This window comes from Cladosporium halotolerans (genome assembly GCF_011745625.1).
Source record: "Cladosporium halotolerans strain TM138-S3 chromosome Unknown Sca8, whole genome shotgun sequence".
Lineage (NCBI taxonomy): Eukaryota > Fungi > Ascomycota > Dothideomycetes > Cladosporiales > Cladosporiaceae > Cladosporium > Cladosporium halotolerans.
This window is the reverse complement of record NW_027191459.1, coordinates 435,257-460,911: the sequence shown is the minus strand read 5'-3', so window position 1 is coordinate 460,911 and position 25,655 is coordinate 435,257. Positions and strand designations below refer to the sequence as shown.

Genomic DNA, 25,655 nt, shown 5'->3' with positions numbered 1-25,655 from the left:
AGTCGGCGGAAGAAAACCCTCGTAAGGTTTTCCAGTCGTTGTGCCGACTCCAGACGTGCCAATGCGACAACGGGCGAGTTTAGGGTTAGGGTTGGGGTTCACATGAAGCGGAGTGAGCAGCCGTGCAGCTCGTCGGTATTAATAAGATGTAGCATCTTGGGAATGTTCGGAAGATTGATGAAGTTTTTTCGTACTACTTAATCCTGCATATGGATTCGTTGCGTTGCATTGAATGGCGTACGAACGTGATGCTTTCCGTCAATCGTGTTGAAATCAAGACATTGACGAGCTGAAGCAACACTCAGCATGCCGCAATCCTTCACAAACGAACAAACTCTACGTATGGCCAGCGACATCGGTCCAACAACACCCGAAGATATTGTTCTGGTTCAAGATAACGAGATAAACGAGGCCGCGGCGAATCCTGCCCTCGGGCCTGCGTACATCCGATCCATTCCGACGAGCAGCAGCGTTGGGCAACTACCGGTAAGGCTACTAGTGACTGCAATGTGATATGCAACATGGCATTGGCAGTGGGTCTTTTTTGCTGATTTCTGAGGTGTTCATTGGTTTTGGTTTTTGCGTCTGTCTATGGTAGGTGGACGTGGTAATCCTCGTGTCTTCGTGATATGTATCAGATGGGGTGAGATATCGAGCTCGAACGCAAGGTAGACCACAAATCCGAAGTCAAGTTCAGATACTTGTCAGGGTAGACCGCGTAAAGCTGCTTAAACTATGTTCCACAGTCGTGGACTCTGATCAATTGGCAAAAATTACGATTGGATTGTGCTTCTCATGCTTCAGGACGCCTACAATCATCTGGATACGGACGAGTCAAAGCACGCAGCAAATACTCAGTTGCAGAGAGGCAATCACTTCTTAGTATGATTTCGACTCCCTTCAGCAAGATGCTAGGCGTCACAGAAAAATCGACGATCCTGAAACACTCGACACACCCATCTCATTTCAACACCAAAGGACCCTTGTCAGTCAAACATGCTGTGGAGGCGAACAAACTCCTGGAGCAATAACACTCGCGACGGCGATGCCGTTCATCGTCGGCGCACGATGCCAGAAACGATTCATCGTCCCGCGCGACCGTGCCGCCTGCAGACGGGACTTGCATCTCGATTCCACGAGATCTGGTAATAGATACCTTTTCATGCACTCCCACGATGCGGGCCCGCGATGACTCGCGTGGCATCGCGCCTGCGCGAGCAGCCGCCCCATTTGGCAAACAGAAAACGAACCTCCACCCTCGCGGCTGGCGGGAACCCCCGCGCTATCGCCAAACGGGGCATTCGTCCTGGCAAGGTGTGGTCGGGAGGATTGCGCCAGGGCCGAATAATGCTTACAGGACATGCACGGAAGGCGCGAGGCGAGGGAAAAATTTGCGGCAGGGCGTCGGCGGCGGCGGTGCCAGAGATTCGGGTCGCCGTCCGGGTCGTCTCAGGAGCCGCAACCTTGACTGCTGCCTCGGGGGATTGCATTTTTCTGCTGCACGTTTTGTAGTCAAGTACAGCGCGGTACCCTGCGAGAGTTTGTGTGGCGCGCGCAGGTAGCATGCTCGACGTACGTAGGGTACCGTACCCCACGGGTCCGCGCGAGAAAGACAGACCGAAGTCGCAGCGGTGAAAGAGGTCATGGTTGCGCCGTCTTGGCGATGCTAGTTCAGGTCGTTGAGATCGATTTGATGCGCAAGATAGTTGGAAGTTATATCGTTCTGTTGTCACAAGTCGTTAGTCGCCTCGAAAGCCCCAATGTTATCTACCATCAGTATCGTCAGCAACGCTCGCGCAGGACATGAGTCCAGAGCTCTCGCGTATCCTCCGCGGTCAAAGCGCGAGGAGATGGAGAAGGCCGGCGCGCCAATAAAGCGACTGTGGGATGTCACGGCGGGGCGCAACGGGGAGCGGGATCGCGCAAGCGTTGCTGCACGGAAGATGTCGCTTGGAGAGGGCTGGCCGGGTGGTGGACGAGCGCTTGGATCAGCCGGCATTTTTCTTCTTCGGCCCTGCGCCACGTCGCGGGCACATGCCAGGCGCGGTGCATGCCTCGGCGCCGCCTGCGTGGGGGGTTGCAGCGATCCTCCTCCGCCGGGGCGTTGCCTGCGCGAGGTGACAAACGGGAATAATGCGACGCGTCTGCGCCAGATCTTCACGCTCAACGTGCCAGGCGGCCTGCTGCCCTCGCCCACTGGCCGCCGGCGCGCCAGACGGGGCGGGATTGGGTTGTCGGCTGAATGGGTAGCGGGAGACAGCGCCGTCTAGCGCGGCGGGCGTGTCGAGGCTTTCGCAGCTCGCGCAGGCGCTCAGGCGCCGTTCCTAGCGGGCGCGGTGGGCAGGTGGGCAGCAGGTGGGATGGTGCGGCGGTGCAGTGGGTGCGTCCGGTGCGTCTGCCTCCGACTCGGGGCCAGTCGCAGCCCACGAGCCCTGACTTCACTTTCACTTCCTCCATCGGCCCTTCCCTGCGCAATATTGCCTTCGCCCGATCGCAGGCCTGTCGCTGTTGCTACCGTCCGCTACCGCCCTCCGGCCCCGTCCAATTTGCCCTGCTCGTGTGCGCACTGTGTCGTGCGTGTGCGAAGCAGCTGTCGCCTGCATCTCCCTCCGTGATCCGCCTCATCTGACCAACTCTGCGCCGCTGCGGCTGTCCAGCTGCCCAGCTCTCGCCCACGTCCGCTGCTCCGCCGCCCTCTCCAGCCGCCAACGTCGCTGAGCTTCTACCGACGCCAGCACCACCCCGCCGGGACCACGACGGCCACCTGCGGCCACGAGACGATCGCCGATAAAATACCCAGCCCTCACGTACCACGTCACCGTGCGAAAAAGCGCAGCTGCAGACGCCCGGGAGCATTGCGCTTGCTCCAAAACGCCTCATCGCACGCAGGTCGCGTTTCGCAAAGCCACCCACCGCCGGCGGCATGAACACTCCCGCCGATCAGGTGTGGTCTCAGGCACCAGAGAGCATGGACACGATGGCGCCCATGAACACGAACCTCGACGACCTCTCCAACATTTTCAACATTGACGACTTCGACCTCGACAACCTGCAAAACATCGACGGGCATGGATTCGCCGACCAACTCCCCCCGTCGCACCCAGGCACCCACCCGAGTACACCTTTTGATGAGCACATGGGACAATTGGGCGCGCCACCTGGCACCTCCGCCCAGGACTTTGGTGGAAACAATGGCTTCAATTTGCCAGGCGCCATGGGCGGAGTGACCTTGCCATATGGTACAGACTCGATGTACCAGCCCTCGATGCCGCAACAATACCCTCGTCAGCAGCAACACCAGAACTTTCAATTTCCCAATCAGCAACAGCAGCACCAATTTCCTCCTAGCCACCAGATTCCTCCAACGCCCAACAGCCTCGAGCTCCAGGGCGAGGCTGGGCGCTTTATGCAACAGCAGATGGACGCGCAGCAGCGTGCCATGCTCGAACAGCAATATCAGATGCGCAAGGAACAGCAGGTACAATTCACACCCATGGCTTCGCCTTCGAGCACGCCTTATAACATGCACCAAGATTTTACCGTGCCTGGCGACTTCTTCTCTCCCCTTACATCACCCGCTTTGCACGCCCAGAATTCTGGGCAAATGCACCAACAATTCGTGCCGCAACAGCAGGGCTACTACACCAACCCCAGCACGGCCGCAAGCTCTGCTGCGCCCAGTCCTATCGACCGTAATGGAGATGTCGAAATGGGAGGCGACGGTACAGAGACCGCAACACAGACGAAGAAGCCCTCGCGCAAGAAGCCGGCGACGCCACGCACGTTTGCAATGAGCAAGGTCAAGCAAAGCCCGATCCACAAGGCGCAAAAGCGGAAGTCGGTCGCTATGTCTCATAAAGATGCAGAATCGGCCATGCAGGATCCTCAGCGCTCCGGCCACATCGCACCCAGATCTGCGGGTCTGCATGCCCCCGCTCCGTTCGAAAGCTCTGAGAACGACAGCGTTTCGCCAGAGGCTCTGAACGATATGCCCATGGGCCCGCCACCTAGGCCGGGCTCCTCAACACATTCGCCCGCTATCAGCGCTCAAAATCAGAAGGTCACAGGTCCCGCAGCGACTCCGAAATCTCTTTTGTCCATGAAGAGTGTCTATGATGCGAACGGTCCCGCAAGCACTGGAATCTCTGGACAGATGGGACAGGCTTCCTTGGAGGACCTTGAGCTTCCTGAAGCTGCCGACGACCAAGGACCCAAGATTCCTCAAACGCAACAGACAAATTCTCAAGAGCAAACACCGCGACTCACAGCGTCTCGGAAAACGCCGAAACTTGGCCCGCTAAGCACACCTTCGTCAGGCAGACCCCCTTCTGCCTCTGCAAGCCCTGCGCACGCTCTATCACCCATGACCGCGAGCACCCCGGCGGGTCTGTTGAAAGACAAGAAAGACACTAAAGGCGCGCGAGGCACCAGCAGAAAGCGCGGCAGCGTCAGCACAACCAACTCAGGCCTCGTCTCTCCCGCTCTCCGCCCCAAAGTCAGCCCGAGCATCAAACCATTGTTGCCCGAAGGTGGTAAGTGAAAATCCAGTAACGTCGTTCAATTTCTTCCCAAAAACTAACACACCACAACAGCAAACCTCCACTCGTCAACCCACGCCCTCCTCCTCGCCTCCAAATCCAACTACCAAAACCTCCTCGAAGGCAACCACCTCCCGGGCATCTCCTACCCAGACTCCCTCTCCACCGGTCTGACCAGCAAGCGCACCTCGCACAAAGTCGCCGAGCAAGGCCGCCGCAACCGCATCAACGACGCCCTCAAGGAAATGCAGGCGCTGATCCCGGCCTCCTCCGGCGCCCGAGCCGAGGAGCTCATGACCAGCGCCGCCGCCGACGACGACAGCCTGGAGGCCAAGGAGAAGGACCGCGACGCCGCGGTCAAGAGCAACAGCTCCAAGGCCGCGACGGTCGAGAGCGCGAACCGCTACATTCGCGTGCTGAAGGATAGCGATGCGGCGCAGAAGGCGGCGATCGCGAAGCTGACGAGGGAGCTGGAGGAGATGCGCGGGAGGCTGGGGGAGAGCAAGGGCACGTCGGTGGCTGAGGAGGGAGACGAGGTGGAGAAGGCTCCCACTGCTGCCGCGGAGGAGGCGAAGCAGACTGAGGCTGCCGTGAAGGAGGCCCCGGAGGAGTCACCCGTGGCTGTAGAGGAGACCAAGGCGGGCGCGGAGACGGTGAAGTGAGCTCTCGTGACGAAGCATGCTGAAATTCACCATAACGGCTCTCTAGAGAGCTAAGTCACTGAAGGAGTCATTTCGGGCTGGCTGACCCGCGCCCCGATCCCCCTCTGGAACGGACGAAGGGCAAGTGAACGGGAATGACGAGATACACGAGAGAAACACCGAACCACGAGCGACGACGTGACCACGAAGCCCGCCACGACGACGACCAAGACATTGCTCGTCTGCGCAGGATGGCAGGGCCGCGATCGGCGGAGAACACAGGACAGGAGACGCGCTCGATGCGAATGAGGATGATGAGAGGATTTGCCTGTTGTACATTTACCATCTGGCTGCGAGAAGATACCATGCGAGATGTCTGCTTCGGACTGTACCTAATTCTGTCAATGAAAAGCTTGGAAAATTTCGACTATGTCGGTCCATGTGCTGGGTCTTAAGTGGGGTGTTGTAGTGGCTGGTGATATGCTGTGATATTTTGTGCAGGGTTTAATTTCAGGTCTCGCCGGATGCTGTTCGTAGTTTCATGAAGCTGGGATTAAAACGGGTTTTTGATTGAGTTATATATACAGCACCAGATGCTTTGGTTCCCATGAGTTGCTCGATTTCGAACAATCTTCTCATCTATGCCCGGCCCTGATAGCTCAGTTGGTAGAGCGCGTCACTAGTAATGACGAGGTCGCCGGTTCGACTCCGTCTTAGGGCATTTATCCTTTTGCTTTTTGGTCACCTGAACCCATCGAGATTCTCCCGATCAACGGAGAGGTCACCAGCAGCAACTTTCAATTTGTGATTGGGCAACTCGGCTTTGTATACAAGGCCCTCGACATTGGATGAACTTTTGGATTCACGACACGGGGTCCTCGAGGTTGGATCGAAGGTCTAATGTATGCCAAGCTCGAAGACTGTAAAGTAAATGCAGTACTTATGATGCACGACAGCGTCGTCCATCTTCTGGCGGAGTTTCTGAGATTGACGCATTTCGATGTGGTTGTTTGTTGGATACTTATACTTATACCGTGTGTCGGACTTGTGGATCTACTTGAGCATGTGAGCGCTGCGATATTTAACCAAGCTCATCAGTTGATCCTTAGAAATATCACAATTGATTTGCTGTTCAAAGTATCGGCGAGAAACATTGTTGAATTCAAAGGTCGAGAATAGCAGGATCGGGGAACGGCTCCGACGGTCCCGACGTGAAGCTCCATACCGCCGCATTTCTCCACGCAAGTCACGCTCCGCTCGGATCCCACCGAGTCCGTCGCCAAACCATCACCGCTTTGCTTGATGTCGGGCCTTGCCTGTGGCCGGGTTAGTGATCCTTCGTGATTATTCCTCTCACTTCACCTGCGAACTGGCCATTAAGAGTGCTGCTAACTCGGCTTATTCCTGTTGCGCCTTACCAAGGTCTCACTCGGTTCCATCTCGTCTGTGCCGCACCAATGCCGCTTCCCTTGACGCTTATGGGACCTGTAGAGATCCTGTGGTACGAGTTTCGCAGCCCGCCTACTCTCGCGTCCGAACCTCTCCTGTCGACGGCTCCGACACGAAGATTGTTCGTAAGCCAGGCCATAAGACTCTGACAGCAGTAAACCCGTGCGGCAATATTATCCTCGTCGTCTGACCCGTATATATGTCCCCTGCCATGTAGGTATCTGTGACACCAATACCTCAGCATCCCAACATCCAATCCGCACATGACACCCCAAGCAATCCAATCAACAACAACGCTCAAACCCAAGTGTGCCAACTGCATCAACAAGAGCTGCAAAAGCCTCAACAAATACACCACCACTCTCAGAACACCACCACAACCCATGGCAACCCTCGCAGCAGTACGTTGCCTCCCCTCCCTCCAAGCCCTGCGGACCACCGCGCTGGCCTCGAGTCCCCGCCGTACTGACGCCGTCTGGCCACACAGTCCACCGCGGCCAAGGCGCCCGTCAGAGTCCTCTCCTCTTGGCACCGATTCGCCAGTGTCTTCCGCGAAGCACACCCCATCGGCCGCATGCCCAGATACCTCAAGGCGCACGACCTGCCCGGAGCCTCGTACTACTTCAGACGACTAGGGCGCGCGGGATCGATGTTCGTGCCGCTCATGGTTGGATTCTGTAAGTTGAGATCCATCGAGGAGGCCTATGATTGAGCCGATACTGACTTCGGAGTAGTTGGTTGGCCTTTCGCTATGAAGGCGATGATCAATGCCAGCAATGGCGTAAAGAATCCCAAGCCGAAGAAGGCCGCGCCTTCGCATAAGATGAGCAGGAAGAGCTCGATTGATACAGAAGCGTGGAGCCAGAAGATTCCAGCTTGATGGATTGAGGATTTCCAGTACTAGATGGTGAACGGAGTCTGGGACGGCATCAGCATTGATAGGCGCATTGAAGAGGCATGAGAGCGTGCAGCGATTTGTGGGAAGTTTCTGTTAAGGTGTACCTGGTGTTTTCGAGGTGTACAAAGGCATTAGATTTTGTATAGAGTTTTGGACTTGCATCTAATTTGTTTCATAGCTTCAATGAGTGTGTTGGTAAAACCCAGGGTTCATGTATTCTCTAGTTCCTCACATCGTACGAGCTGGAGTGGAAGAAATCACACTGCGCCGAAACATCCAGATCAGGGATGGCGCCGATCTGCGTGTAGTTCACGTCCATGACAGCAAATTCCGGCGTACTGTCTTCACTACCAAGTCTGGGGTTGTAAGGCGGCCACACGGGCTTGTCGGTAAGACCGTAGTAGGAGTTGGCGTTCGGGTCAAGATCGGTGATGAAAGAGATGAACCAGTCTTTCATGTACTCGGCGATGGTGGTGTTGACGTCTGGTGGCCTGGTCAGCATGTATAGAATGATCATGGTGCGAAAGAAGAGCCAAGCTTACTAGGTGAATCATTGGGGTCGGTGATGAAAGCTCCGGTGGCTCCGTGCTTTTGGGTGCCGGCGTTGAAGATGAGCTTGTAGGTGGGGATTCCCATATCGGCCATAGCGCTTGCCATGTAGTAGGTCGGACAGTTGATGATGAAGTCACCAAAGAGCGTCTGCCTCTGCCAGAACGTGCTATTGAACGAATCCATCGGATACAGTTGGTAGAGGCGGTCGAAGAAAGACTGCTTGGCGTATGGGAAGAGCTCTTGCAAATCCATCGTTGTGCCCTCCGTAGTAAGTTCGCTCTGGTTGCTGAAATAGAAGCCCTCGTAGCCGTTTCGGTCGACGAGTAGTGGTACTTTGCTGAAATGTCCTTGCTTCCACTCATTACTTGGGAGATCGCGGATGATATCTCCATCGACGGAAGGTCCGTAGTAGAAGTCACCAAAACCGTAGATGCCCATCGGCTGGGTCCTGTATGCATCAATGTAGGTCTTTTGTGTAGCAGTCTGAAGGGCACTCTCGTTCAGCCTGCGAAGACATTGGATGTTACTGCAACCAGCGGCACTCAGCAGGTCACGATATTGTCCTTCCAGGATAGTTTTGTTGTGAAACCTACAGTCAGTGAATCAGCAGATGCTCGTGTTGTCGAAATGATACTTGCAACTTACGGTTGCCACCATGGATACTCGGCAATGACAGCTCTGAATGGCGGGCTTGAAACACCACCATACATGATCATTTGGTCCATGACTGTCGTTTTGTCAGTATCGTACGCCCAAGCTGATTGACTTGATAGCCATACCAGAACCACCACCAGCACTTCCTCCAATAATGGTGACTTTAGCAGGGTCGCCACCGAATGCCCTGATGTTCCGCTGAACCCAATCAAGAGCCGATCGTTGATCCAGCAAACCAGCGTTAGCTGCACCATTCTCGCGAACTTCAGAGCTAGACAGGAATCCATAGGCACCAAGTCGGTACTGAGTTGAGACGTAAATGAACGATCCGCCAGAAGCATTGACGAGCGCCTGCCAAGCGTTGCCGTAAGCACTGCCTTGGGTATAGCCACCTCCGTGGATGTTCACAAGCACGGGCAATGAAGAAGACTGAGGCTCCTCGGGAACGTACACGTCCAACAAGAGACAGTCCTCCTGCCCGGTCACAGGAACAGGACCAGTGTCATTAGCTTGCAATTGCCAGGCGGGCGTTCCTTGGACGCAAGATGGGCTGGGTGCTTCGGCGTCCATCACTTGGCTGGGATCGTAGTCGTTGTGTGCTTCGATATTCTGGGGCGGCTGCCAGCGAAGCTCGCCGATTGGTGCCTGGGCAAAACGAATGCCATAGTATACGTCGGTGCTGAAGTTCGCTCTGAAAGACGTATTTCCTCTGTATTGAGCATAGCCTAGATCGACCACAGGGCTGCCAGAGGTGTTTGTGGAGAATTGAGCGAAGGCGGTTGAGGCGAGCGCCAATGTGGCGAATGGGAAGGGCGTTATCCCCATGACTGGCGAGCACTGAAGAAAGGATGGTTTTTGCACCGGATGACCAAGTTTGGCGGGCACCCATAATGCTTAAAGTACTCACGGTATGCAGCGGGGTCCCGGCATGACGGCGAGGGAAGACTAGCAGAAATGTCAAAGCACTATTGACTTCAGCTACGTGCCGCGGAGTGACGTTTCCCACATTTTAGGGCTGACGAGGGAGGAGGGGAACAAATCGAAGGCAAGGGTTACACAGCCTACTCTGCTTTGTCCAATAGATTCTCCCTTCCGTGACATTGGCCCATACCAATCGGGTCATCGGAAACGCATTCCAGCGACGAAAGCTCTAGTAGCCAGCAAGCGTGCATGATCGTTAATGTAAATTGAGGTGCGAGTGCAGCGCATGTTGTTTTCTCCATGAATAAGCATCCGATCCCGAAACGATCGATGCAATGCACTAGGCAAGCACGGCAACCTGAAGATTCATGCGATGCCGTCAAGACCAAACCCCGCTCGGCCTGGATTGACCCGGCATTTCAACCGGACGCGGGGACGACTGGAGGCCGCGTGCGAACGCTAGACCACGAAGACCGGCACACGACGCGATCGACGCAGTTTCTCAGAAAGCTTCGGCTTCCATTGGTAAGCAGTCTTATCAGCGAGCACCCCACATCTGCAAAAGAATTGGTGTAATCTCTATGGACAATGTGGACGTCATATAATACAGGCGAAAGTAGTTGAAGGGCAAAACAAGAGGGAATCGAGCGAATGATCGATGCCGTTGAGCTTTCTGATAATTTCATAATAACAGCAAAAGTATAGGACGTAGTGAAAATTACCGCTTGTCTGCGGTGAATAACTTACAGGCACGGGCTGTGACAGTTCATCTTGACTGTGGACAAGCCAGTGGAGGCGTCTACGCGGATGTACTTTTACTTGCAGTGACCATTTCTAAACGAAAAGAATCGATGAATGCTGAGACAGTCCCTGTATGAGGTTGAAAGGGGAGCACGATCTTGCATGAGATGCGATTACGTGGATGGTGTTAGGAACGGGACTGATATACGGAACCTGCACGATTGTCAGACTGAAGCTCAAGACATGGGCAAACCTACATGTCATGCGTAGCCGGGCTCTGGAGTGGAAGGCGGAAAGGTAGCGAATCTGCAGGTAAGACATATCTGGAGGGTAGGCGATGTGCGGGTGAAGGCTGTCGAATCGAACTGCAGGCGAAGGTTGGAGACTACGTGGAAAGGCGGACGCGGGACGGATGACGAATAGATACTGGTGTTTGGGATGTGCTCGGATGTTGCAAAGCTGAAAAGATGCCGGTAGGCGGCCGGGACGGTCGTTCATCAAAGGCTGAACGTATGGCTGAGCTGAAGACAGCAGCTGTGTAATGCCGAGAGAAGCGCGAGGATATGGAAAGGAAGGCTGAGTGATCGTTTCTACTGAGTGCCGAAAAGCCGCAAAACCGATAGTCATTCTGGTGCCCCGCGCAAACGCCGTCGCCAGGGTAATTCAAGCCCGTTTGCCGCAACATGGTCTGCGGCGTGCAATTAAAACATGTAGTCGCACCAGGAAGAAGGAAGCTGTAGTAGTACACGGAGGGAATGTCGCAGCCGTCGTCTGTCTGCTGCACCATTCGCAATCTGAAAGCACCTGCTGTTCTTTGAGGTCCTCGTGCAAGACTCGTCGCAATTTGCCTGCTCTGTCAGTGAATGCAAATCGCGACGCTACCCACGCACAGACGCCTAGTCGTAGCGGCGACGGTCGTCGTAGTCGCGGGCCGGCGGAGGCGCGCCGCCAGAGGGCTCCGCGCCATAGCCGCTCCTCTCGGCGGGCGGGCCACGCGGAGGCCTGTCGTAGCCATAGCCTCCACGACGGTCACCGCCGCGGTCACCGCGGTCGCCATAGCGGTCATCACGGTAGCGATCACCACGCGGGCCATCGTCGTAGCGGCGTCCATAGCCACGGTCCTATTTCATGTCAGCATAGCCCATGTAGATTGAACTTGGCAAGGACGTACGTCGTAACGGTCCCTGGGAGGGCCGCGCGGGCCACGGTCGTCGTAGCGCCTGCCGTAGCCGCGATCCTGCGAGATGTGTGAGTAAGGATTTTCGCGTGCAAGCTTGGGTGGGATGTCTTACGTCGTAGCGGTCCCTGTAACCGCCACCACGCGGGGGACGGTCGTCGCGCTTCGGCGGTCCGAAGTACTTGCCGGGAGTCGGGGTCCTGGGACGCGCACGCCTAGCCTTCTCGATGCTGAGAGTCCTGCCCTCATAGACCTCACCCTGCAAGGCATCCTTTGCGGCATCGGCATCCTCAGAAGCGACCATCTTGACGAAGCCAAAGCCACGGCTCTCGCGAGTGTGTGGATCACGCATAATGTTGCACTTCTCAACTCTGCCGTGCTTCTCGAAAAGAACAGTGATCTCCTCCTCGGTCAGACGGGGATGGATGCCAGTGACGAAGAGGTTGGAGCCAGGGTTGACCTCGCTGTTGTCGCCGCCACGCTCGCCGCCGTTCTGGCGCGGCGGGGGAACATCACTGCACAAATGTCAGTTCAGCTCCAGCTGGAGTGGGTCTGGTGGATACTGACCGCTCGCTGCGGCCATTGTAAGGGTCGTCGCGGATGCGAGTGTCGCCATCACGGTCGGCGCCGGGAGAGCGAGAGCGGGAGCGCTCACCGCCGCGCGGGTAGTCTGTCGGACGTTAGTTGGTGTCCCCGTTTGTAGAAAGCGCATGCGCGTCGGCCGCAGTGAGGATTGATGTTGAATTCACCCTCACTTGAGCGGAACCACGGATCGGAACTCGAATGATAGGATTCGGCGAGATCGGCGTAGGAGCGGATGCGACGGCGGGCGTGTGGCTCGTAGTAGGTGTAGTCCATACCGTCGTAGGTGCGCGGCTCGTTGTCGTAAGTGTCCATGTCGGCCATGGTGGGCAGGATTTGAAGGAGATGAGGTTAAGGAAAGTGGCACACACGCGCTGTTGGCGGGTGTGATGAGGGTGGTGGGGAGGTGGATGGATGGGTTGTGGTGGTGAGGTTGTGACGAGGCTGATGTAGCTGGAAAGTTTGGGAAGTCGCAACGCGCGCACGGCCAGCGCAAGGGGAAAGCGCGCGCGTTGGGTGTCTCGGGTGCTTCCGCTATGGCTTCCCAGGTTGCATCACTGCTGCACAACTATTGTGAAGGCACATGCCACTCAATCTTGAGGTGTATTCCAGTTTAATCATACGAACAGGATCCGTGACAATCATCGCAAAGGCTGATATACTATTACAGACATGTGTGTGAAGCAAAAATATACTGAACAGATTGGCGCCAAAAAAGGTGAGCAAGCACGCAGTAGCGGCTCGACATGATCGCCAGAGTGTAGTGCCGCCTCTGTCTGTGCTTGTTTTTCGCTGGATGAAGCTGAGCGGCTTCAGATGCCATTGAAAATGACCGGAACCGCACTGAGAGTCGTGAATATCTCATTGACTCTCAGTGCTATCTGCTCGCTCTGAACTGTTGAAGCAGCATGATTTAGAGCGCTAGCCGTGCACTGGAGAGACTGAGGCAGCACCAGTGAGTGCTCGAGATGATGTAGTGTCGTCGGCTCAAATCCCAGAAAGAAGCTCTTCGGATTGACAGCGCTCACATCATGAACCTTGGCTTTCCACTGCTAGCCCCGTCAGGTCCGCCTTTCTCTGAAGATCGCATCTTGGCCGCATCTAGCTCTGCAAGTTTTGCGGCCTCCTTCTCAGCGGCTTTCACTTCGCGCTTCCTCTTGGCTTCGGCCATCGTATCGGTCTTCTCAATCTCGTTCATCACATCTTCCCACTCCTTCTCTTGCTGTGGATTACCAGTCCCCAACATCCGTTCCACGTCCACGTCCTCCCCGTTTTTGACACGCTGTAGGACTTCGCGCAAGCCCGCCAACTTCGCTTCCGTCTTTCGGCTGAAGTTGACCATCTCCCTTCTAAGCGCCAGGATATTGATCGCATTTGATCCCACAAGTATGCCAAGTACAATAAAGATAGTAGCCGGGTTCCATTCTTTCGATCGAGGCTTTTTGGCACCCGAGTCGTCACCGCCATCGCGTCTTAGGGCCTTAGGAACGAGCGAGCGCCATAATGAGGGGTCGGCGACTCGGGGTAGGTGTGAGCCCTCATTGTATAGTAGTCCAGAAGTCGCAAAGCTCCTATGTGGAGTAAACGGTAGTCTCGCGCATGATGAGCAAGTGCTGAGAGTCTGCCGGAGTGCTCGGGATGGTGCCATTTTATTGTGGTGTTCTTGCGACGGTCTTCAAGGGCCTCACTGGCCTGCAAGCTAAAAGCGGGTGGTCGAAGCTTTCGGACCGTCCACCGTTGCACGCCGGCTTGCGCTGTGTTTGTTTGTTGATCTGGGGCTAGACACCTTTTCCAGACTTCACGACGATGATAGGCTGGAACCTGCATACACTGGACGACATGAAAGGGGAAACACGCATGCTGTAAGGAATAGAATTCTGCAGAGATGGGCTCGCCGCAGGATCAGGCGCAAGCTGTCAAGACAGCCATCGCGAGTGGCAATGCGACAACTTCCACAGTAACGACACTTCAAAGCCTGCTCAGCGCGGAGCCAAAAACGAAGGACTGCGCGAAAACCAAAACGATCCAAGCGGGCAAAAGACCAGCATCTGCCGCTAATGTGGGCGCGAAAAGCGCGAAAACTGGATCCAGAGCTAGGACTGGAACGAACCCCATAGAAGTCCACAAAGATGGCAATCAATTGCTGGCACCCAAGGAACGATATTCGCTGGCTACCGAAGTCGTAAACATCACCCTCAAGCAACTAGCAGACGCCCTCAAGTCTCGACCGAAACTCGAAAGCAGGCAATCTTCCGATCACACCAACACACAATCAACGCCTGTCACCCCAAGGCAACTTGGACGCACTGCATCTTCAGCGTCGCAACGAGCTTTGCAGCCGCGGTCTGAGAATGCATCGCCTCAGAAGGTACGATGTGGCGAAGAAAAGCCATCACGTCAGATAACGACTGCTATTACTGGCCCTGTACCACACGTACTCCACACCGGCGAATGCTCGAGGCTAGCGTTTTCGTTTCTCCGTTCTGTGAACACGAAACAACTGGGCGTCCGCGAGCTACCCCCTCTGCAACTGGAGAACGGGATGCTGGCTTTGGTTGGGAAGCTGATGTCTCATGGATTGGACTCTCTGGCGATCAAAGAATTGCGGATTCTGAAAGGAAGGCTGGAGGCAGTTGGCAAACCCAAGCCCGCCGTGCCGCCAGAAAAGGAAACACTAGCAGGGCTTCTGCATCTGAAGGCCGATTTTGAGCAGCAACGCTCGGTCCTACCTCTCGCCATCACCTACCAGAGCCTGGTTCTCCGCGCCATAACATCGTCTTCCAAGCCAGCAACTATCGAAGCGAGTGCTGAGCTGTTGGACCCTTCGCAACCCAGCAGTCCAATCAAGCTTATTGATTTTCAGAACGCTGTGCACGATGATAAAGCTAAGACAGGCCGGCTTCTCGAAGCACTCTCCTCCACTATTCTAGGAATGTGCCCAAGTCTGAGCTCGAAAGCAGATGCGACTGCAGTCAACCGGGAAATATGTCCAGCACCTGAGGCCGTTATTCGGCTGCAAAGCCTCGGGCTGCAAATTCGCAAACAATGGTGGGAGATGGTAGGCCACGAAGCCGACTTGGAGCGCGAAATGTTCGACCCCGTGCTTAGATGCATCAGTGCATTTATCCGAAGATCACGAGAGCGCCGGAGCCCAAGCCAAGTCTACGAAACTGTGAACAATTGCTTTGGAGATATCATCAGCGACAATGGCTCCAAGGATTCGAAAGCGTTGCTTTCGATCCAGCGTACCCTCTCTTCCCTTGCCGAGGAAGCTGGTGAAGATGCTCATGCTCGGAAATGGTCAGACGCATTAGCCGAACAATGTGAGACCCTCGAAACGAACCACGCGCAACGTATCGCTGCAGTGGTCAAGCGTGTGGCGAGACTTGATACCAAAGAATCTCCAGTGCTCATCGGTGAGCTACTCGAAGGATTGCAGAGCAAAATGTGTGGAAGCACGTCTGACTACGAATTCCTGCTGGCCGAGCTGTCACGCTTGCACAAGAAGCCCCCGTCTTCCTTCGAAGATTTGGACCAATTCCAGAAGCTCACGAGCCTCTCCGTTGCTTTTGCCCTACGATTTGTGCGGTCATATCCTGGCCGAGGTCTCTCTGCTGCCAGGTGTATCATTCACAGCGCGCTCCAGCGAAGCACATCTTCTGAATCGTCAATATCCTGGATCAGTAACGAGACTATTGAGATTCTAATACAAACAGGAGCTTTGGCTTCGATCACACCATCGGTAGCCTGCAAGCCCTCACATTTTGCTTGGGCATCCTCTTCCGATGGTATCATTCTGGAACGAGCATTGCGTTTGCTCATGACACGCACCATCACAAGCGGGTCGGACAGGGGTTCCGCTAATAACTTCTACGACGACAAGGCACTCGGCAACCTGGAAAGGGGTCTTTTGCTTGAATGTCAGCTCAAAAACGCAACGGAATACGCTGCAAAGTCTAGGCACCACAAAATCTTGAGATCGCTCCTGCCACAGCTGATCCAACAGCTGCACGAAGTGTATGCACCAAGCGAACACCCACTCAGACGTGCCAATTTGGCGGTACATGTGCTTCGAATGTGCGACGAGCATCCCCATCTATTCCCGATGGACTTTGCCAGCGACTGGGTTGAGACACCTTTCAACTTAGAGAAACTCGCCAAAGACGAAGGGCTCCGTGAATATGCTTCGGATATTGAGGCGGCATTCACACTGGCTAAGATCTTGAACAAGGGGAATCCATCTATGCGTAATCTGCAGCCGGTACTGAAAACCTGGCAAGGTCTGCTGTACGGAATTTCGAGCCATACCGAGCTCGAGGAGAAGATTTTCGATCCGGAGACTTTGACAATGTCCTTGAGATCGATAGCAGCCTTCTTCGGATCTTTGGGAGAGGACACACATCGCCTACCTGTGCTGTCCCTCATCTCCAAGATAATTGCTTGCCAGCCACCAAACTCAACAGAATCCGTCGAGGCCTCTGTTCAGATCGCGAAGCAATGGCTATCTCTGGGATTTTCCGAAAAGGCCGGCTCAGTGCTGGCTCAGTCGGAGGCGCAAGCCGCATCTGCCAGCACAGCAACTTTGACTAAGATAGAGTGGCACCTGGCGTACGCGGAGTACCTCCTATCGATCGATAACCTGGACAGTTGCAAATCCTCTCTCCAGGCTGCTGCATCGCTCAGAAATGACTTGCAGCCCAAGGGCGTTCAAAGAGCTCAACGTGGGGCGTACGAAAGAGCACACGGAGAAGGATGGTTGGTGCAGTCCTTGTACAAGCTTGCTTGTGGCGAGCCTCACGAATCTCTCGCTGCCGCAAAGCATGCCGTGAAGATTGTCAATAGTGCCTGGTGTCGGCTCGAGAAAGGACAGACTCCAGATGCATCGCAGGTTGAGGAAGAGGTAGCGGAGCCCGCGGAAAACGAGGTCACGAAACTCACAACTGGTGTCAGCAAGCTGCGATTGTCACCGAAGGACGGCGCAAAAGTGGCGCCGACAGCGACGAAAGGTGCTGCCTTCTGGCCGTTGGTTCCTCTGCTTTGCAAATCTTTGACGCACCTATCGGACATGTATGCACACCACGGCCTCTTTTCGGAGGCGAACTATTACAGCTGCAAGGCAGCCGAAACTGCAGAGTCAGTGGGCTCGTCTGTATTACTTTCTCGGATCAGAAGCCACCGTGCGGTGTTTTTGAGCCTGGCTGGAAAAGTCGAGGAGGCGGAGCTGTGTCTCGTGAGCAGCGAGGCCACTGATTTGTGCAGCGCTCCATTGGCGTCGGTGGAACGCCTGCAGGCACAGGCCGCTGTCCGTGTCAAAGATGGATCGCCCGAAGAAGCTGCCGAACATTATGACGAGGCTTTGAAGTTGCTCTCGAACATGGAGACTGAATGCTTCAAGTCGAAAATGGAAAGTCTTTGTGGGCCTGTCGAGACCGACGGGCCAGCATCTCGACCAGCCAAAGCATCATCGACCACCCCTGCGAAGACAGGACGGTCCACGGCACGATCAGGCAAGACCGGAAAGAAGACTACGCAGGTGCCCAAGAAATCGTCAACTCAGTCCAAAAAGGTAGTACACGATGAAGCTTTGCCCTATCTGGCGCAGAAAAGAAAAGCTATCATTGTTTTCCATAGAGCGATGCTCGGAGTTGAAGAGGGCAAAGGCGAAAAAGAGATATCCGAAAGTATTGCACCGATGACCGCTGCTTCTTGGAAATTGAAGGAACGCCACACCCATTACAATCGACTGATGGCTACGGCGACAAGGGAGATGCAGACAGACTTCGCGTACAACATTCTTCTGGACTCCACGCTTTCCTTTCCGGCACTGCTTCGGCCTGCTGAAAGTGACAGCAAGACGGAAACAGCTCCTGCAAGTAAGAAGGCGGTATCAACAAAACCGAAAGGCAGAGCGGGCCCGCGCAAGACTACGGCTAAGTCGAGCTTCAAAGACACTCTCATCGAGGCTCGCAACTGTTTGCTCTCAGGTCACACGTCAATCTCGCAACACCTCTCCACGGCTGAAACACACAATGAGGCAGGGAAATTGCTCGACGTCTCAATACTCTGCTCATCAGTCGACGGCACTGCAGTCGAGGCTAATCCCTTCCCAACTCAAGCAGCATTAGCCTTGGACTTTTCCCGAATCAACGCTCTCAACTTCGAAAGAACCGCAAGTATAGTTGACGCAAGCCATGAGCACCGGAACACGCCATTCGAATGGCCGACATTTGAAGCAAGCACACACGAGCCTCAGTTGAACACGGCAACCTTCCAAGAGGAGTACATCAACACCATCCCCAAGCCTTGGACTGCGATATCTCTCTACCTAGACGAAGCATGTACGTCCTTATACGTTGCACGCTATCGAGCGAACCACACGCCGTTCATCGTCCGGCTTCCATTCTCACGACACCAGGACGAAGAGATTGGAGACGAAGTCTTCGATTACGCAGCGGGAAAGGAAGAGCTGCGCGAGATCATCCAGCTGTCAAACGCAAGCTGCCACAGTAACGGCGATCTGTCCGCTAAAGGCGCCAAAAGCAATTGGTGGAACGAGCGTGAGGCCCTCGACCGACGACTCCAGGAGCTATTGATCAATGTCGAGGAGATGTGGTTCGGTGGCTTCAAAGGTGTCTTTTCGCCTCGTGTAAGGCAGCCTGAACTACTTGCTCGGTTCCGAGCGTCTTTCGAGGCGGCTCTTGACCGACATTTGCCCTCACGTCAGGCAGCCAAGGGCCGCGGTGCGAAGTTGGCGCTGGATCACAATGTTCTAGAGCTGTTCATTAACCTCGGGAGCGACAACGACGGCACGGTTGATCTGGATGAGCCGATATCGGATCTACTGTACTTCGTGGTGGACATGCTGCAGTTCAACGGAGAGCGCAACGCTTACGATGAAGTGGATTTCGATGAAATGACGGTCGAAGTGCTTGATGCATTGAGGTCCTATCATGAAGCCAGTGAAGCCCAGGATGATGAGAGTCAACACATTGTCCTCGTGCTCGACAAGCGTCTGCAAGCCTTCCCATGGGAGAACTTGCCGTGCCTCGAAGGCATCAGCGTGAGCAGAGTGGGCAGTATGCTCTCCCTTCGTGATTGCATCGCCAGCATGCGTGCCCAGATCGACGCTGAAGGCCGCCACTTGGTCTCTCGCAAATCCGGAGCTTATATCCTGAACCCATCTTCGGACCTGACAAGCACACAGACAGTGCTCGAACCAGCTCTATCAAAGGCTGCCGCAGTAGACGGTGCTGATTGGTCTTCCGTCGTCAACAAAGCGCCGAGCGAGGATGACTTCAAGGCTGCGCTAGAGAAAGCCGCAATGACATTGTACTTCGGTCACGGCGCTGGGTCGCAGTACATCCGTCCCAGAGCCATCAAGAAGCTGGAGTCATGCAGCGAAGTCGTCTGGCTGATGGGCTGTTCGTCTGGAGCCGTTACCGAGTATGGAGAGCTGGAGCCCCAAGCAGTGCCCTTGGCCTATCTGAACGCAGGCCACAGAAGCGCATCTGCGGCATCGCAAGAAGACCTGGAACAAAAAAGCAGATGCCTGGCCGTTGTTGCGACGCTCTGGGATGTCACTGACAAGGATATCGACCGTTTCTCCCTTACGGTCGGCGAGGAGTGGGGTCTTTGGGCACCTCCAGCAGAACCTAGCAAGCTTCCTTCGAAGACTCCCAAGAAACGTGAAAGGCTTGTTGCGCCCTCCACCCCTCAGCAGGTGCCAAAGACACCTAAGACGCCAAGGACGAAGAAGACACCCAGCGGAGCGAAAACCCCGGCAAGGAGTCGTAGCCGCTCGAAAGCGAAGGACCAGGACTCTCAAGCCAGCCTTCCGGGCGCTGTGGCCAAGAGTCGGGACGCCTGTTATCTGCGGTATTTGAACGGCGCCGCGCCCGTCGTGTATGGCGTGCCAGTGTATCTCGGCGATTAGTGCGGCTGCCCACACCCTTTGTCTCTTTTGTAGCGTTCTAGCGAGTCTTTCCCAGAAATTTCATATAGGCATTTCCCGGATTTTTCGTGACAAAGATATGACATCGTCTCACTCCTCAACTTCAATCTTCGTGATGTATTTTCCAGGCACCACCACCAGCCCGACGAAACGCTTCTTCATGTCGACTTTGACATTTCCATTTTTACCTGACCTCTTGTGTCTCTCTGCAGCCAGCTTGACGTCCGCTTCTGAAGGTTGTCGGTATTCGTGCGTCATGGAAAGGATGATGTTGCGCTCTGGATCGGTGCATTTCATTTGGCCCGCGAACATGCGCCCATCGGTCGTGTGAAGATGGAGCGTGCGATTCAGGAAGCCAGACAGATATGCCGATGCATTAGAGGCAGAATTTGGCGCGTCCATGCTTACGGTATTCGAGGTTTGAGGTATGTAGTTGGAGGCGGACGTGGGGTCGTGAAGAAGTGTCACAGCTGGGCTCGCTCGCACTCAAAGCGGGGACTGCGCGCTTCGGGAGCTGGAGCGCCAACATCATGAACCAAAGTACCTGAACTTACGCCTCCCCTTTCTTCAACTTCCAGGGAAGCACTATGCCAATTAACGATTTGGTCTTTTCATCTGCCGTGTAATGCGTTGTTTTCCGAAGATCTGTGTGAATCGACGTTTCTCTGCCCGTCTGTTTCACCAAACTCGACGCCCCATTCTTGCGACCAACAAGGAAGTAGACCTATTTTGACATCGTACACTTCAAGGAGATTCTGATACATCTAGAACTTCAGGCGAGAGGGGAAGAGCCTATATTTGCGACCCAACTTTTACTTCAACACAAGGTCCGAAATTTCATTCAACACACCGTTAACGCCTCGCTCCCAAGCACGCCATTCCATTTGGCCTAATCCCAAAGCCATCTCCATATCAAAACAGCCCAGTCTCTTGTGCCCCATCATATGCCATCCACCACTCGCCCGCCATCGACAATCATAAGCTCATCAATCCGCTTCTCGGTATCCTGCCCGCAGCACTCGACGCGCTTCCACGTTACAACGCGACCAGAGTTGGTGTCGACCTCCCAAACTCTCACCCGGCGGTGGAAGCCGCCATATCCAGCATAGCCTCCGAATCCGGACCCGCCGGCGTAGCACATCCAAGGGCCTAGATGTGGTCTGTGGCCGGTGTGTGGTGTTTGAGGCTCAGATTCCGTGTCGCGGCCAGCGTTCGCTGCAGGCGGTGGCCTCAGTGCGCAGTAGTCGTTGACGTGATCGTGTCCGCAACCGACTGCGACGACTCCTGCGTCGACGAGTGCATCGTAGAAATGCGAGTTGAAGTTGGGTGCTGTGACGCCCTCTTTCCAGGCGCCGCCTTTGACGATCAGGTCCTTCTCTCTGTATTCTGGCAGCGGGATGTGGATGAACGCTAGGTCGAGATGGATGTGTGAGTACTTCTTGTGTGCTTGCTTCAAGCCTTCGGATGTAGACTTGAACCATTCGATTTGTGAGTCCTTCAGCCAATCATAGCCTTTGTACCTCTTCTCGTCTGGCGTGAGGCTGTGTGTGTCTAACAAATAAAGCGTGATGGCGCTGTGATGGCTTGACGGAGAAAGTACTTCAATGTAGTAATTTCCTACGCCAGCCACCTGCTCTGGGCCTGGCTGCGACAGCCCGAAAGGGAGAGTCTGCATGAGCGACATTTGTGCCTGACGCGACAAATGTCCGCCTTCGTCATCGTGATTGCCGAAAATAGCAGCGTAAGGAATCGAGCGCTCGATCATAGGGGCTACGACCTTAAAGATCGCGCTCTGGGTATCGGGAGCCAACGGTCCTTCAACCTGATCACCAGAGAGTACAACAAGGTCTGGAGCTTCCGAGTCCAGAATCCGCTCGATAAAATCCAGGGTGCGAGTGTCTGCTTCGCAATTCTCTGCTGGTACTACCTTTCCTGAAGCATCAATGGCGTCCCTGCAGACGCCTACGCCCGTCGCTAAGTGGGCGTCTGAGACCTGGAGGATCTTGAACTTGCCGTCTTTCCTTACTCGAGGCACGACTTCCTTGTGCTCGGTATGTGGCTTTCCGTTGCGCGTGGACAGTCGAGGAGGCAGAAGGTTTTTGTCGGCATCAATCAAAAGCGGTGTTTGAGCCAGTTTCCATCCTGGCCTAGGGTCGATCGCGTCCGACCCGTATAGAACGTCCACGCTGGTGACAGCTTTGTCCGAATCGCTGTCATGTCGGTGGTTGCTTCGGAGAAGCCAAATGCCGCCTGGTCTGCTTTCCCATTTCTCGCCCTGTTGGCCTTTCTCTCCCACGCCTGGATCCAACCGCCCGATTTTGACACCTACCACAATCTTATCTTCAGCCGTCAACTCTTCCTCCTTCTTCCTCTGAATGTGTACCCATGCGCTCTTGACCCACCCTGAGTTCAAATACAAATCCTTCTCGACACGATGCCATACATCCGGGTCCAAGCGACATGTTGAAAGAGGGTTAACTGAAGAGCAGAATGTGATGGTAACGTCGGTAATGACAAACCCGTCGCGGTGGGTAGGCAGAGCGGAGTGTATGCTTGTGGGGAGGACGCGGTAGCGTGAGTCGGCGATGAAGACGAGCAGGCAGACGATCGCGACGAAGGCGCAGACCTGCGTGAGCGCGCGAGTCTTGACAGAAGATCAGCTTGGTGTTACAGAAGGATGCTATTGACGAGCTTTGCTTACGATTCGTTTAGCCATTTTGACGTTTGAGTCTCCCACTCAGTCTCGGTGCGCTGTACGAGGATAAGGGTGATAGATTTCAACGTCGCTTTGTTTGCAGTAGGGCAGAATCGACACGCGCCATAGCCACTCTTCACAGCAAGCACATCCCTACACTCACTCGTGTTGGCAATGGATCGCACGAGGAGGGTGTGACGGTGCACGCGAGCGTGAGCGATGCGAGAGGGTCTCCAGCTCTCCACAAGGCCAGCTGCAGCCACCAGGGTTCGACTGGCTTGTGAAACTCCCGCCAACCCCGGACGAAGCTCTGCCTCGCGCCGATCACAGGGCCGCCGAGAAAGTCTGGCCGCTTTTGTAACTAGAGAACATTGAAATCAGTCGTGTGACCTAAGCAGTACCCGCCATATTCTCATCAGCCTACATGAGCCTCCCGTGGCATCGGTATTACCGTGCTGGTCGCGGTCTTAAGCTTCCTAACCATCGATGCCGTCACAACTCCGCAGGCCGGCCATTCGCTGAGGGCGACTATGTTATCCTTCGGCAGACGCGCGATCGTACCGCTCCGCCCGTTTACCGTGGCCCTCTCAAAGCTGGCGGAAGAATAGAGACGCACAAAGGAATAATACAACAAGATGATATAATTGGCAACCGTGTGCGAGAACTCGTTCGTACGGCTACATCCAGGCTAGGCAAAGCTGGACAAGACTTCAGGATTCAAGACGTGACGCTGGATGAGCACGTTCGGTTGAGTAAGAGACTGGTCACGCCCATATACCCTGCAGACGCAAATTTGATTGTAAACTTGCTGGACTTGCATCCCGATGTGTATGATGCTCAGAATCCGGCTGACGAGAAGCTGGAGATACTCGAGGCGGGCACTGGACATGGCAGCCTCACGATCTATATCAGTCGGGCGATCCACGCTGCGAATCCACCTAGACCGAGACCCGGACCAGATGAAGATGCTGAGAGCATGGAGGCGAAAATTCTAGAGTGGAAGAATCAAAGGAAGGCAGTCCTCCACACCATTGACGTTGCACATCAATACTCGAACCACGCGCGTAAAACAATTGCAGCGTTTCGCCACGGGCAATACTTGCATAATATCGACTTCAACGTCGGATCTGTTAGCGACTGGACCAGCAAGGCTCTTAATGACCGGGAGAGTGAGCCTTTCCTCTCACACGCTTTCCTCGATCTACCGAACGCAGACACGCACATCGAGACTGTTGCGAAAGCGCTCCGGGTGGATGGCACGTTGATCGTGTTCAACCCAAGCGTCACTCAGGTTAATGAGTGCGCTCTCAAGATCAAACAGGACGGCATTCCTCTTGATCTGGAAAAAGTCGTCGAGTTGGGTGTCAATGGTGGATCAGGAGGTAGAGAATGGGACGTGAGGCCTGTAAAACCACGTGCGCAGAAGCTGCAAGAAGCAGCTGAAACATCAGCTGAGCAAAGCGAAGATCGAGACAGTGACATGGTCGAGGCGCAGCCGGAAGGAGAACGGGAGCAAGCCCAGCTTGCACAAGAGATGACTGCTCCGTCGGACCCGGAAGGAAAATGGTCGATGGTCTGCAGGCCGAAAGTTGGCGATCGGATCGTCGGTGGCGGATTCTTGGGAGTCTTCAAGAAACAGCGGCAACGCAAGGAGAGCACAGACGAATGAGCCGCGGTCACTATCATTGTGAATTACTGTAATCACTGTAAATATACCGTCCGTGTATGATAAGACACAGTCGTGAAAGGGATTCATGTGCTCTTCCGCACCAGACATGCAGTGTAGAACCAAAGCGGTATCGAAGCTTGATCATCTTTAGCACTCATATGACCAATAAGCAAATGATCGAAAGTCAGTTGTACGATTTAGCTACAGTGCCCTTATGATTGTATCTGCGATGTATCATTTGTTGAATTATTTGTTGCCTCAGGCGAAAGCCGACGATCCTTGGCAGCCGTCAAACCTCACTTCGTCCTTACCTCATCTTCTCATCTTGTTTTGATCAGGCAACATCAATTGGCAAGCTCAGTTCTATTCATAAAGTAGGAATGAACATTGGTTCGTCGTTCTGGTGTTATAATGCAGGCTGTTGTGAAGAGGCTGCTTCCGTATGGGTACATTCCGACTTTTGTTCTCTCACTCAATTGCATCTTTTCGCGATGGGCGGCTTACAACGTCGTTCACTGCTGGACAAGAGTGAGGTCAGGTAAGATGTCACGTATTCAAGCTGCGATCCGACGATGTTGAGACGCCACTCATCCATGCCGCCGCTCACTTCTCCGCATCACCCACTCCAGAAGCACAGCAGCTACAATCGCGAACTATGCGCTCAACGCACGACCACCGGAGAGAGCCCCTGATGATCTCCATTCCAAATTACAAAACGACTCTGTGACTTTTGGTTTTGCACAAAGCGCCGTTCGGTGCAATAGCCATCAGAGGAGTGTTTGACATGGACCAATCGTTTGGAACTTCGATCAGGTTGCGTATCACTCCGGCCATGGCATGGACTCCTCTGCATGCTACTGCTGCTCCAGATGGTCCTTGAAATCATTAAAGGCGTCTACTCCACCTCCCGACCGGCTCCACATATTGAATCGCTCTGTCACATGTCACATGTGAGCGACTTCCTTGCATATATCCTTCCCGACGTTTCTCACGACACATACGATTGACCACCTGTCGGCGACGAACAACCTGGATACCTACTACCAGCATACGACCCTGTCTCTGCAACTATCGACCCAGGAAGACTGTGGTACTTTGAGGCAATCGCAGTCCAGGAAGCCCACCGCGAAGCCCGGACTCCCGCAGCCACCCAAGTCCAGCACCTCTATCTAACCTCACTTCACCAA

General features: G+C 54.7%; 9 protein-coding genes across 9 annotated transcripts; 4 read left to right on the top strand and 5 right to left on the bottom strand.

Moving 5' to 3' along the window:
- Window positions 1-2,408: 2,408 nt before the first annotated feature.
- On the top strand, window positions 2,409-5,200 carry WHR41_03296 (uncharacterized protein; the record flags this gene model as incomplete). The annotated part of the gene is made up of 2 exons (XM_069371902.1): window positions 2,409-4,532; window positions 4,593-5,200. The coding sequence occupies exons 1-2, from the start codon at window positions 2,924-2,926 to the stop codon at window positions 5,198-5,200; spliced, it is 2,217 nt and encodes a 738-aa protein (XP_069230997.1). The 5' UTR covers window positions 2,409-2,923.
- A 1,317-nt stretch (window positions 5,201-6,517) lies between these two features.
- WHR41_03295 (uncharacterized protein) lies at window positions 6,518-7,864 on the top strand. Its single transcript, XM_069371901.1, has 3 exons — window positions 6,518-7,029; window positions 7,116-7,305; window positions 7,363-7,864. Exons 1-3 carry the CDS (start codon window positions 6,892-6,894, stop codon window positions 7,506-7,508), a joined length of 474 nt encoding a protein of 157 aa, XP_069231000.1. The 5' UTR covers window positions 6,518-6,891; the 3' UTR covers window positions 7,509-7,864.
- WHR41_03294 (uncharacterized protein) lies at window positions 7,635-9,600 on the bottom strand. The gene is made up of 4 exons (XM_069371900.1): window positions 8,858-9,600; window positions 8,724-8,805; window positions 8,069-8,667; window positions 7,635-8,009 (listed from the first exon to the last, which is right to left on the bottom strand). Exons 1-4 carry the CDS (start codon window positions 9,555-9,557, stop codon window positions 7,747-7,749), a joined length of 1,644 nt encoding a protein of 547 aa, XP_069230999.1. The 5' UTR covers window positions 9,558-9,600; the 3' UTR covers window positions 7,635-7,746.
- Window positions 9,601-10,320: 720 nt separating this feature from the next.
- On the bottom strand, window positions 10,321-12,608 carry WHR41_03293 (uncharacterized protein). Its single transcript, XM_069371899.1, has 5 exons — window positions 12,432-12,608; window positions 12,139-12,241; window positions 11,687-12,086; window positions 11,566-11,631; window positions 10,321-11,515 (listed from the first exon to the last, which is right to left on the bottom strand). Exons 1-5 carry the CDS (start codon window positions 12,475-12,477, stop codon window positions 11,291-11,293), a joined length of 840 nt encoding a protein of 279 aa, XP_069231096.1. The 5' UTR covers window positions 12,478-12,608; the 3' UTR covers window positions 10,321-11,290.
- Window positions 12,609-13,177: 569 nt separating this feature from the next.
- WHR41_03292 (uncharacterized protein) lies at window positions 13,178-13,801 on the bottom strand (the record flags this gene model as incomplete). The annotated part of the gene is made up of 1 exon (XM_069371898.1): window positions 13,178-13,801. One exon carries the CDS (start codon window positions 13,799-13,801, stop codon window positions 13,178-13,180), a length of 624 nt encoding a protein of 207 aa, XP_069231095.1.
- Window positions 13,802-14,038: 237 nt separating this feature from the next.
- Window positions 14,039-20,086, top strand: WHR41_03291 (uncharacterized protein; the record flags this gene model as incomplete). Its single annotated transcript, XM_069371897.1, has 1 exon — window positions 14,039-20,086. One exon carries the CDS (start codon window positions 14,039-14,041, stop codon window positions 20,084-20,086), a length of 6,048 nt encoding a protein of 2,015 aa, XP_069231098.1.
- A 108-nt stretch (window positions 20,087-20,194) lies between these two features.
- WHR41_03290 (uncharacterized protein) lies at window positions 20,195-20,506 on the bottom strand (the record flags this gene model as incomplete). Its single annotated transcript, XM_069371896.1, has 1 exon — window positions 20,195-20,506. One exon carries the CDS (start codon window positions 20,504-20,506, stop codon window positions 20,195-20,197), a length of 312 nt encoding a protein of 103 aa, XP_069231097.1.
- A 538-nt stretch (window positions 20,507-21,044) lies between these two features.
- WHR41_03289 (uncharacterized protein) lies at window positions 21,045-23,006 on the bottom strand (the record flags this gene model as incomplete). The annotated part of the gene is made up of 2 exons (XM_069371895.1): window positions 22,806-23,006; window positions 21,045-22,748 (listed from the first exon to the last, which is right to left on the bottom strand). The coding sequence occupies exons 1-2, from the start codon at window positions 22,818-22,820 to the stop codon at window positions 21,045-21,047; spliced, it is 1,719 nt and encodes a 572-aa protein (XP_069231238.1). The 5' UTR covers window positions 22,821-23,006.
- Window positions 23,007-23,223: 217 nt separating this feature from the next.
- On the top strand, window positions 23,224-24,468 carry WHR41_03288 (uncharacterized protein; the record flags this gene model as incomplete). Its single annotated transcript, XM_069371894.1, has 1 exon — window positions 23,224-24,468. The coding sequence occupies one exon, from the start codon at window positions 23,224-23,226 to the stop codon at window positions 24,466-24,468; it is 1,245 nt and encodes a 414-aa protein (XP_069231239.1).
- Between the last annotated feature and the right edge of the window lie 1,187 nt (window positions 24,469-25,655).

Excerpts from the sequence above, each read along its gene's own strand:
- WHR41_03293 (XM_069371899.1), bottom strand. The coding sequence starts at position 12,477 with ATGGCCGACATGGACACTTACGACAACGAGCCGCGCACCTACGACG. Across the intron at positions 11,632-11,686 it reads GTTACAGGGACCGCTACGAC|GATCGCGGCTACGGCAGGCG; the intron begins GTAAGACATCCC and ends CACATCTCGCAG. Across the intron at positions 11,516-11,565 it reads CTCCCAGGGACCGTTACGAC|GACCGTGGCTATGGACGCCG; the intron begins GTACGTCCTTGC and ends GACATGAAATAG.
- WHR41_03295 (XM_069371901.1), top strand. The coding sequence starts at position 6,892 with ATGACACCCCAAGCAATCCAATCAACAACAACGCTCAAACCCAAGTGT. Across the intron at positions 7,030-7,115 it reads CCATGGCAACCCTCGCAGCA|TCCACCGCGGCCAAGGCGCC; the intron begins GTACGTTGCCTC and ends CTGGCCACACAG. Across the intron at positions 7,306-7,362 it reads GCCGCTCATGGTTGGATTCT|TTGGTTGGCCTTTCGCTATG; the intron begins GTAAGTTGAGAT and ends ACTTCGGAGTAG.
- WHR41_03294 (XM_069371900.1), bottom strand. The coding sequence starts at position 9,557 with ATGGGGATAACGCCCTTCCCATTCGCCACATTGGCGCTCGCCTCAACC. Across the intron at positions 8,806-8,857 it reads AAGTGCTGGTGGTGGTTCTG|TCATGGACCAAATGATCATG; the intron begins GTATGGCTATCA and ends ACAAAACGACAG. Across the intron at positions 8,668-8,723 it reads GAGTATCCATGGTGGCAACC|GTTTCACAACAAAACTATCC; the intron begins GTAAGTTGCAAG and ends CACTGACTGTAG.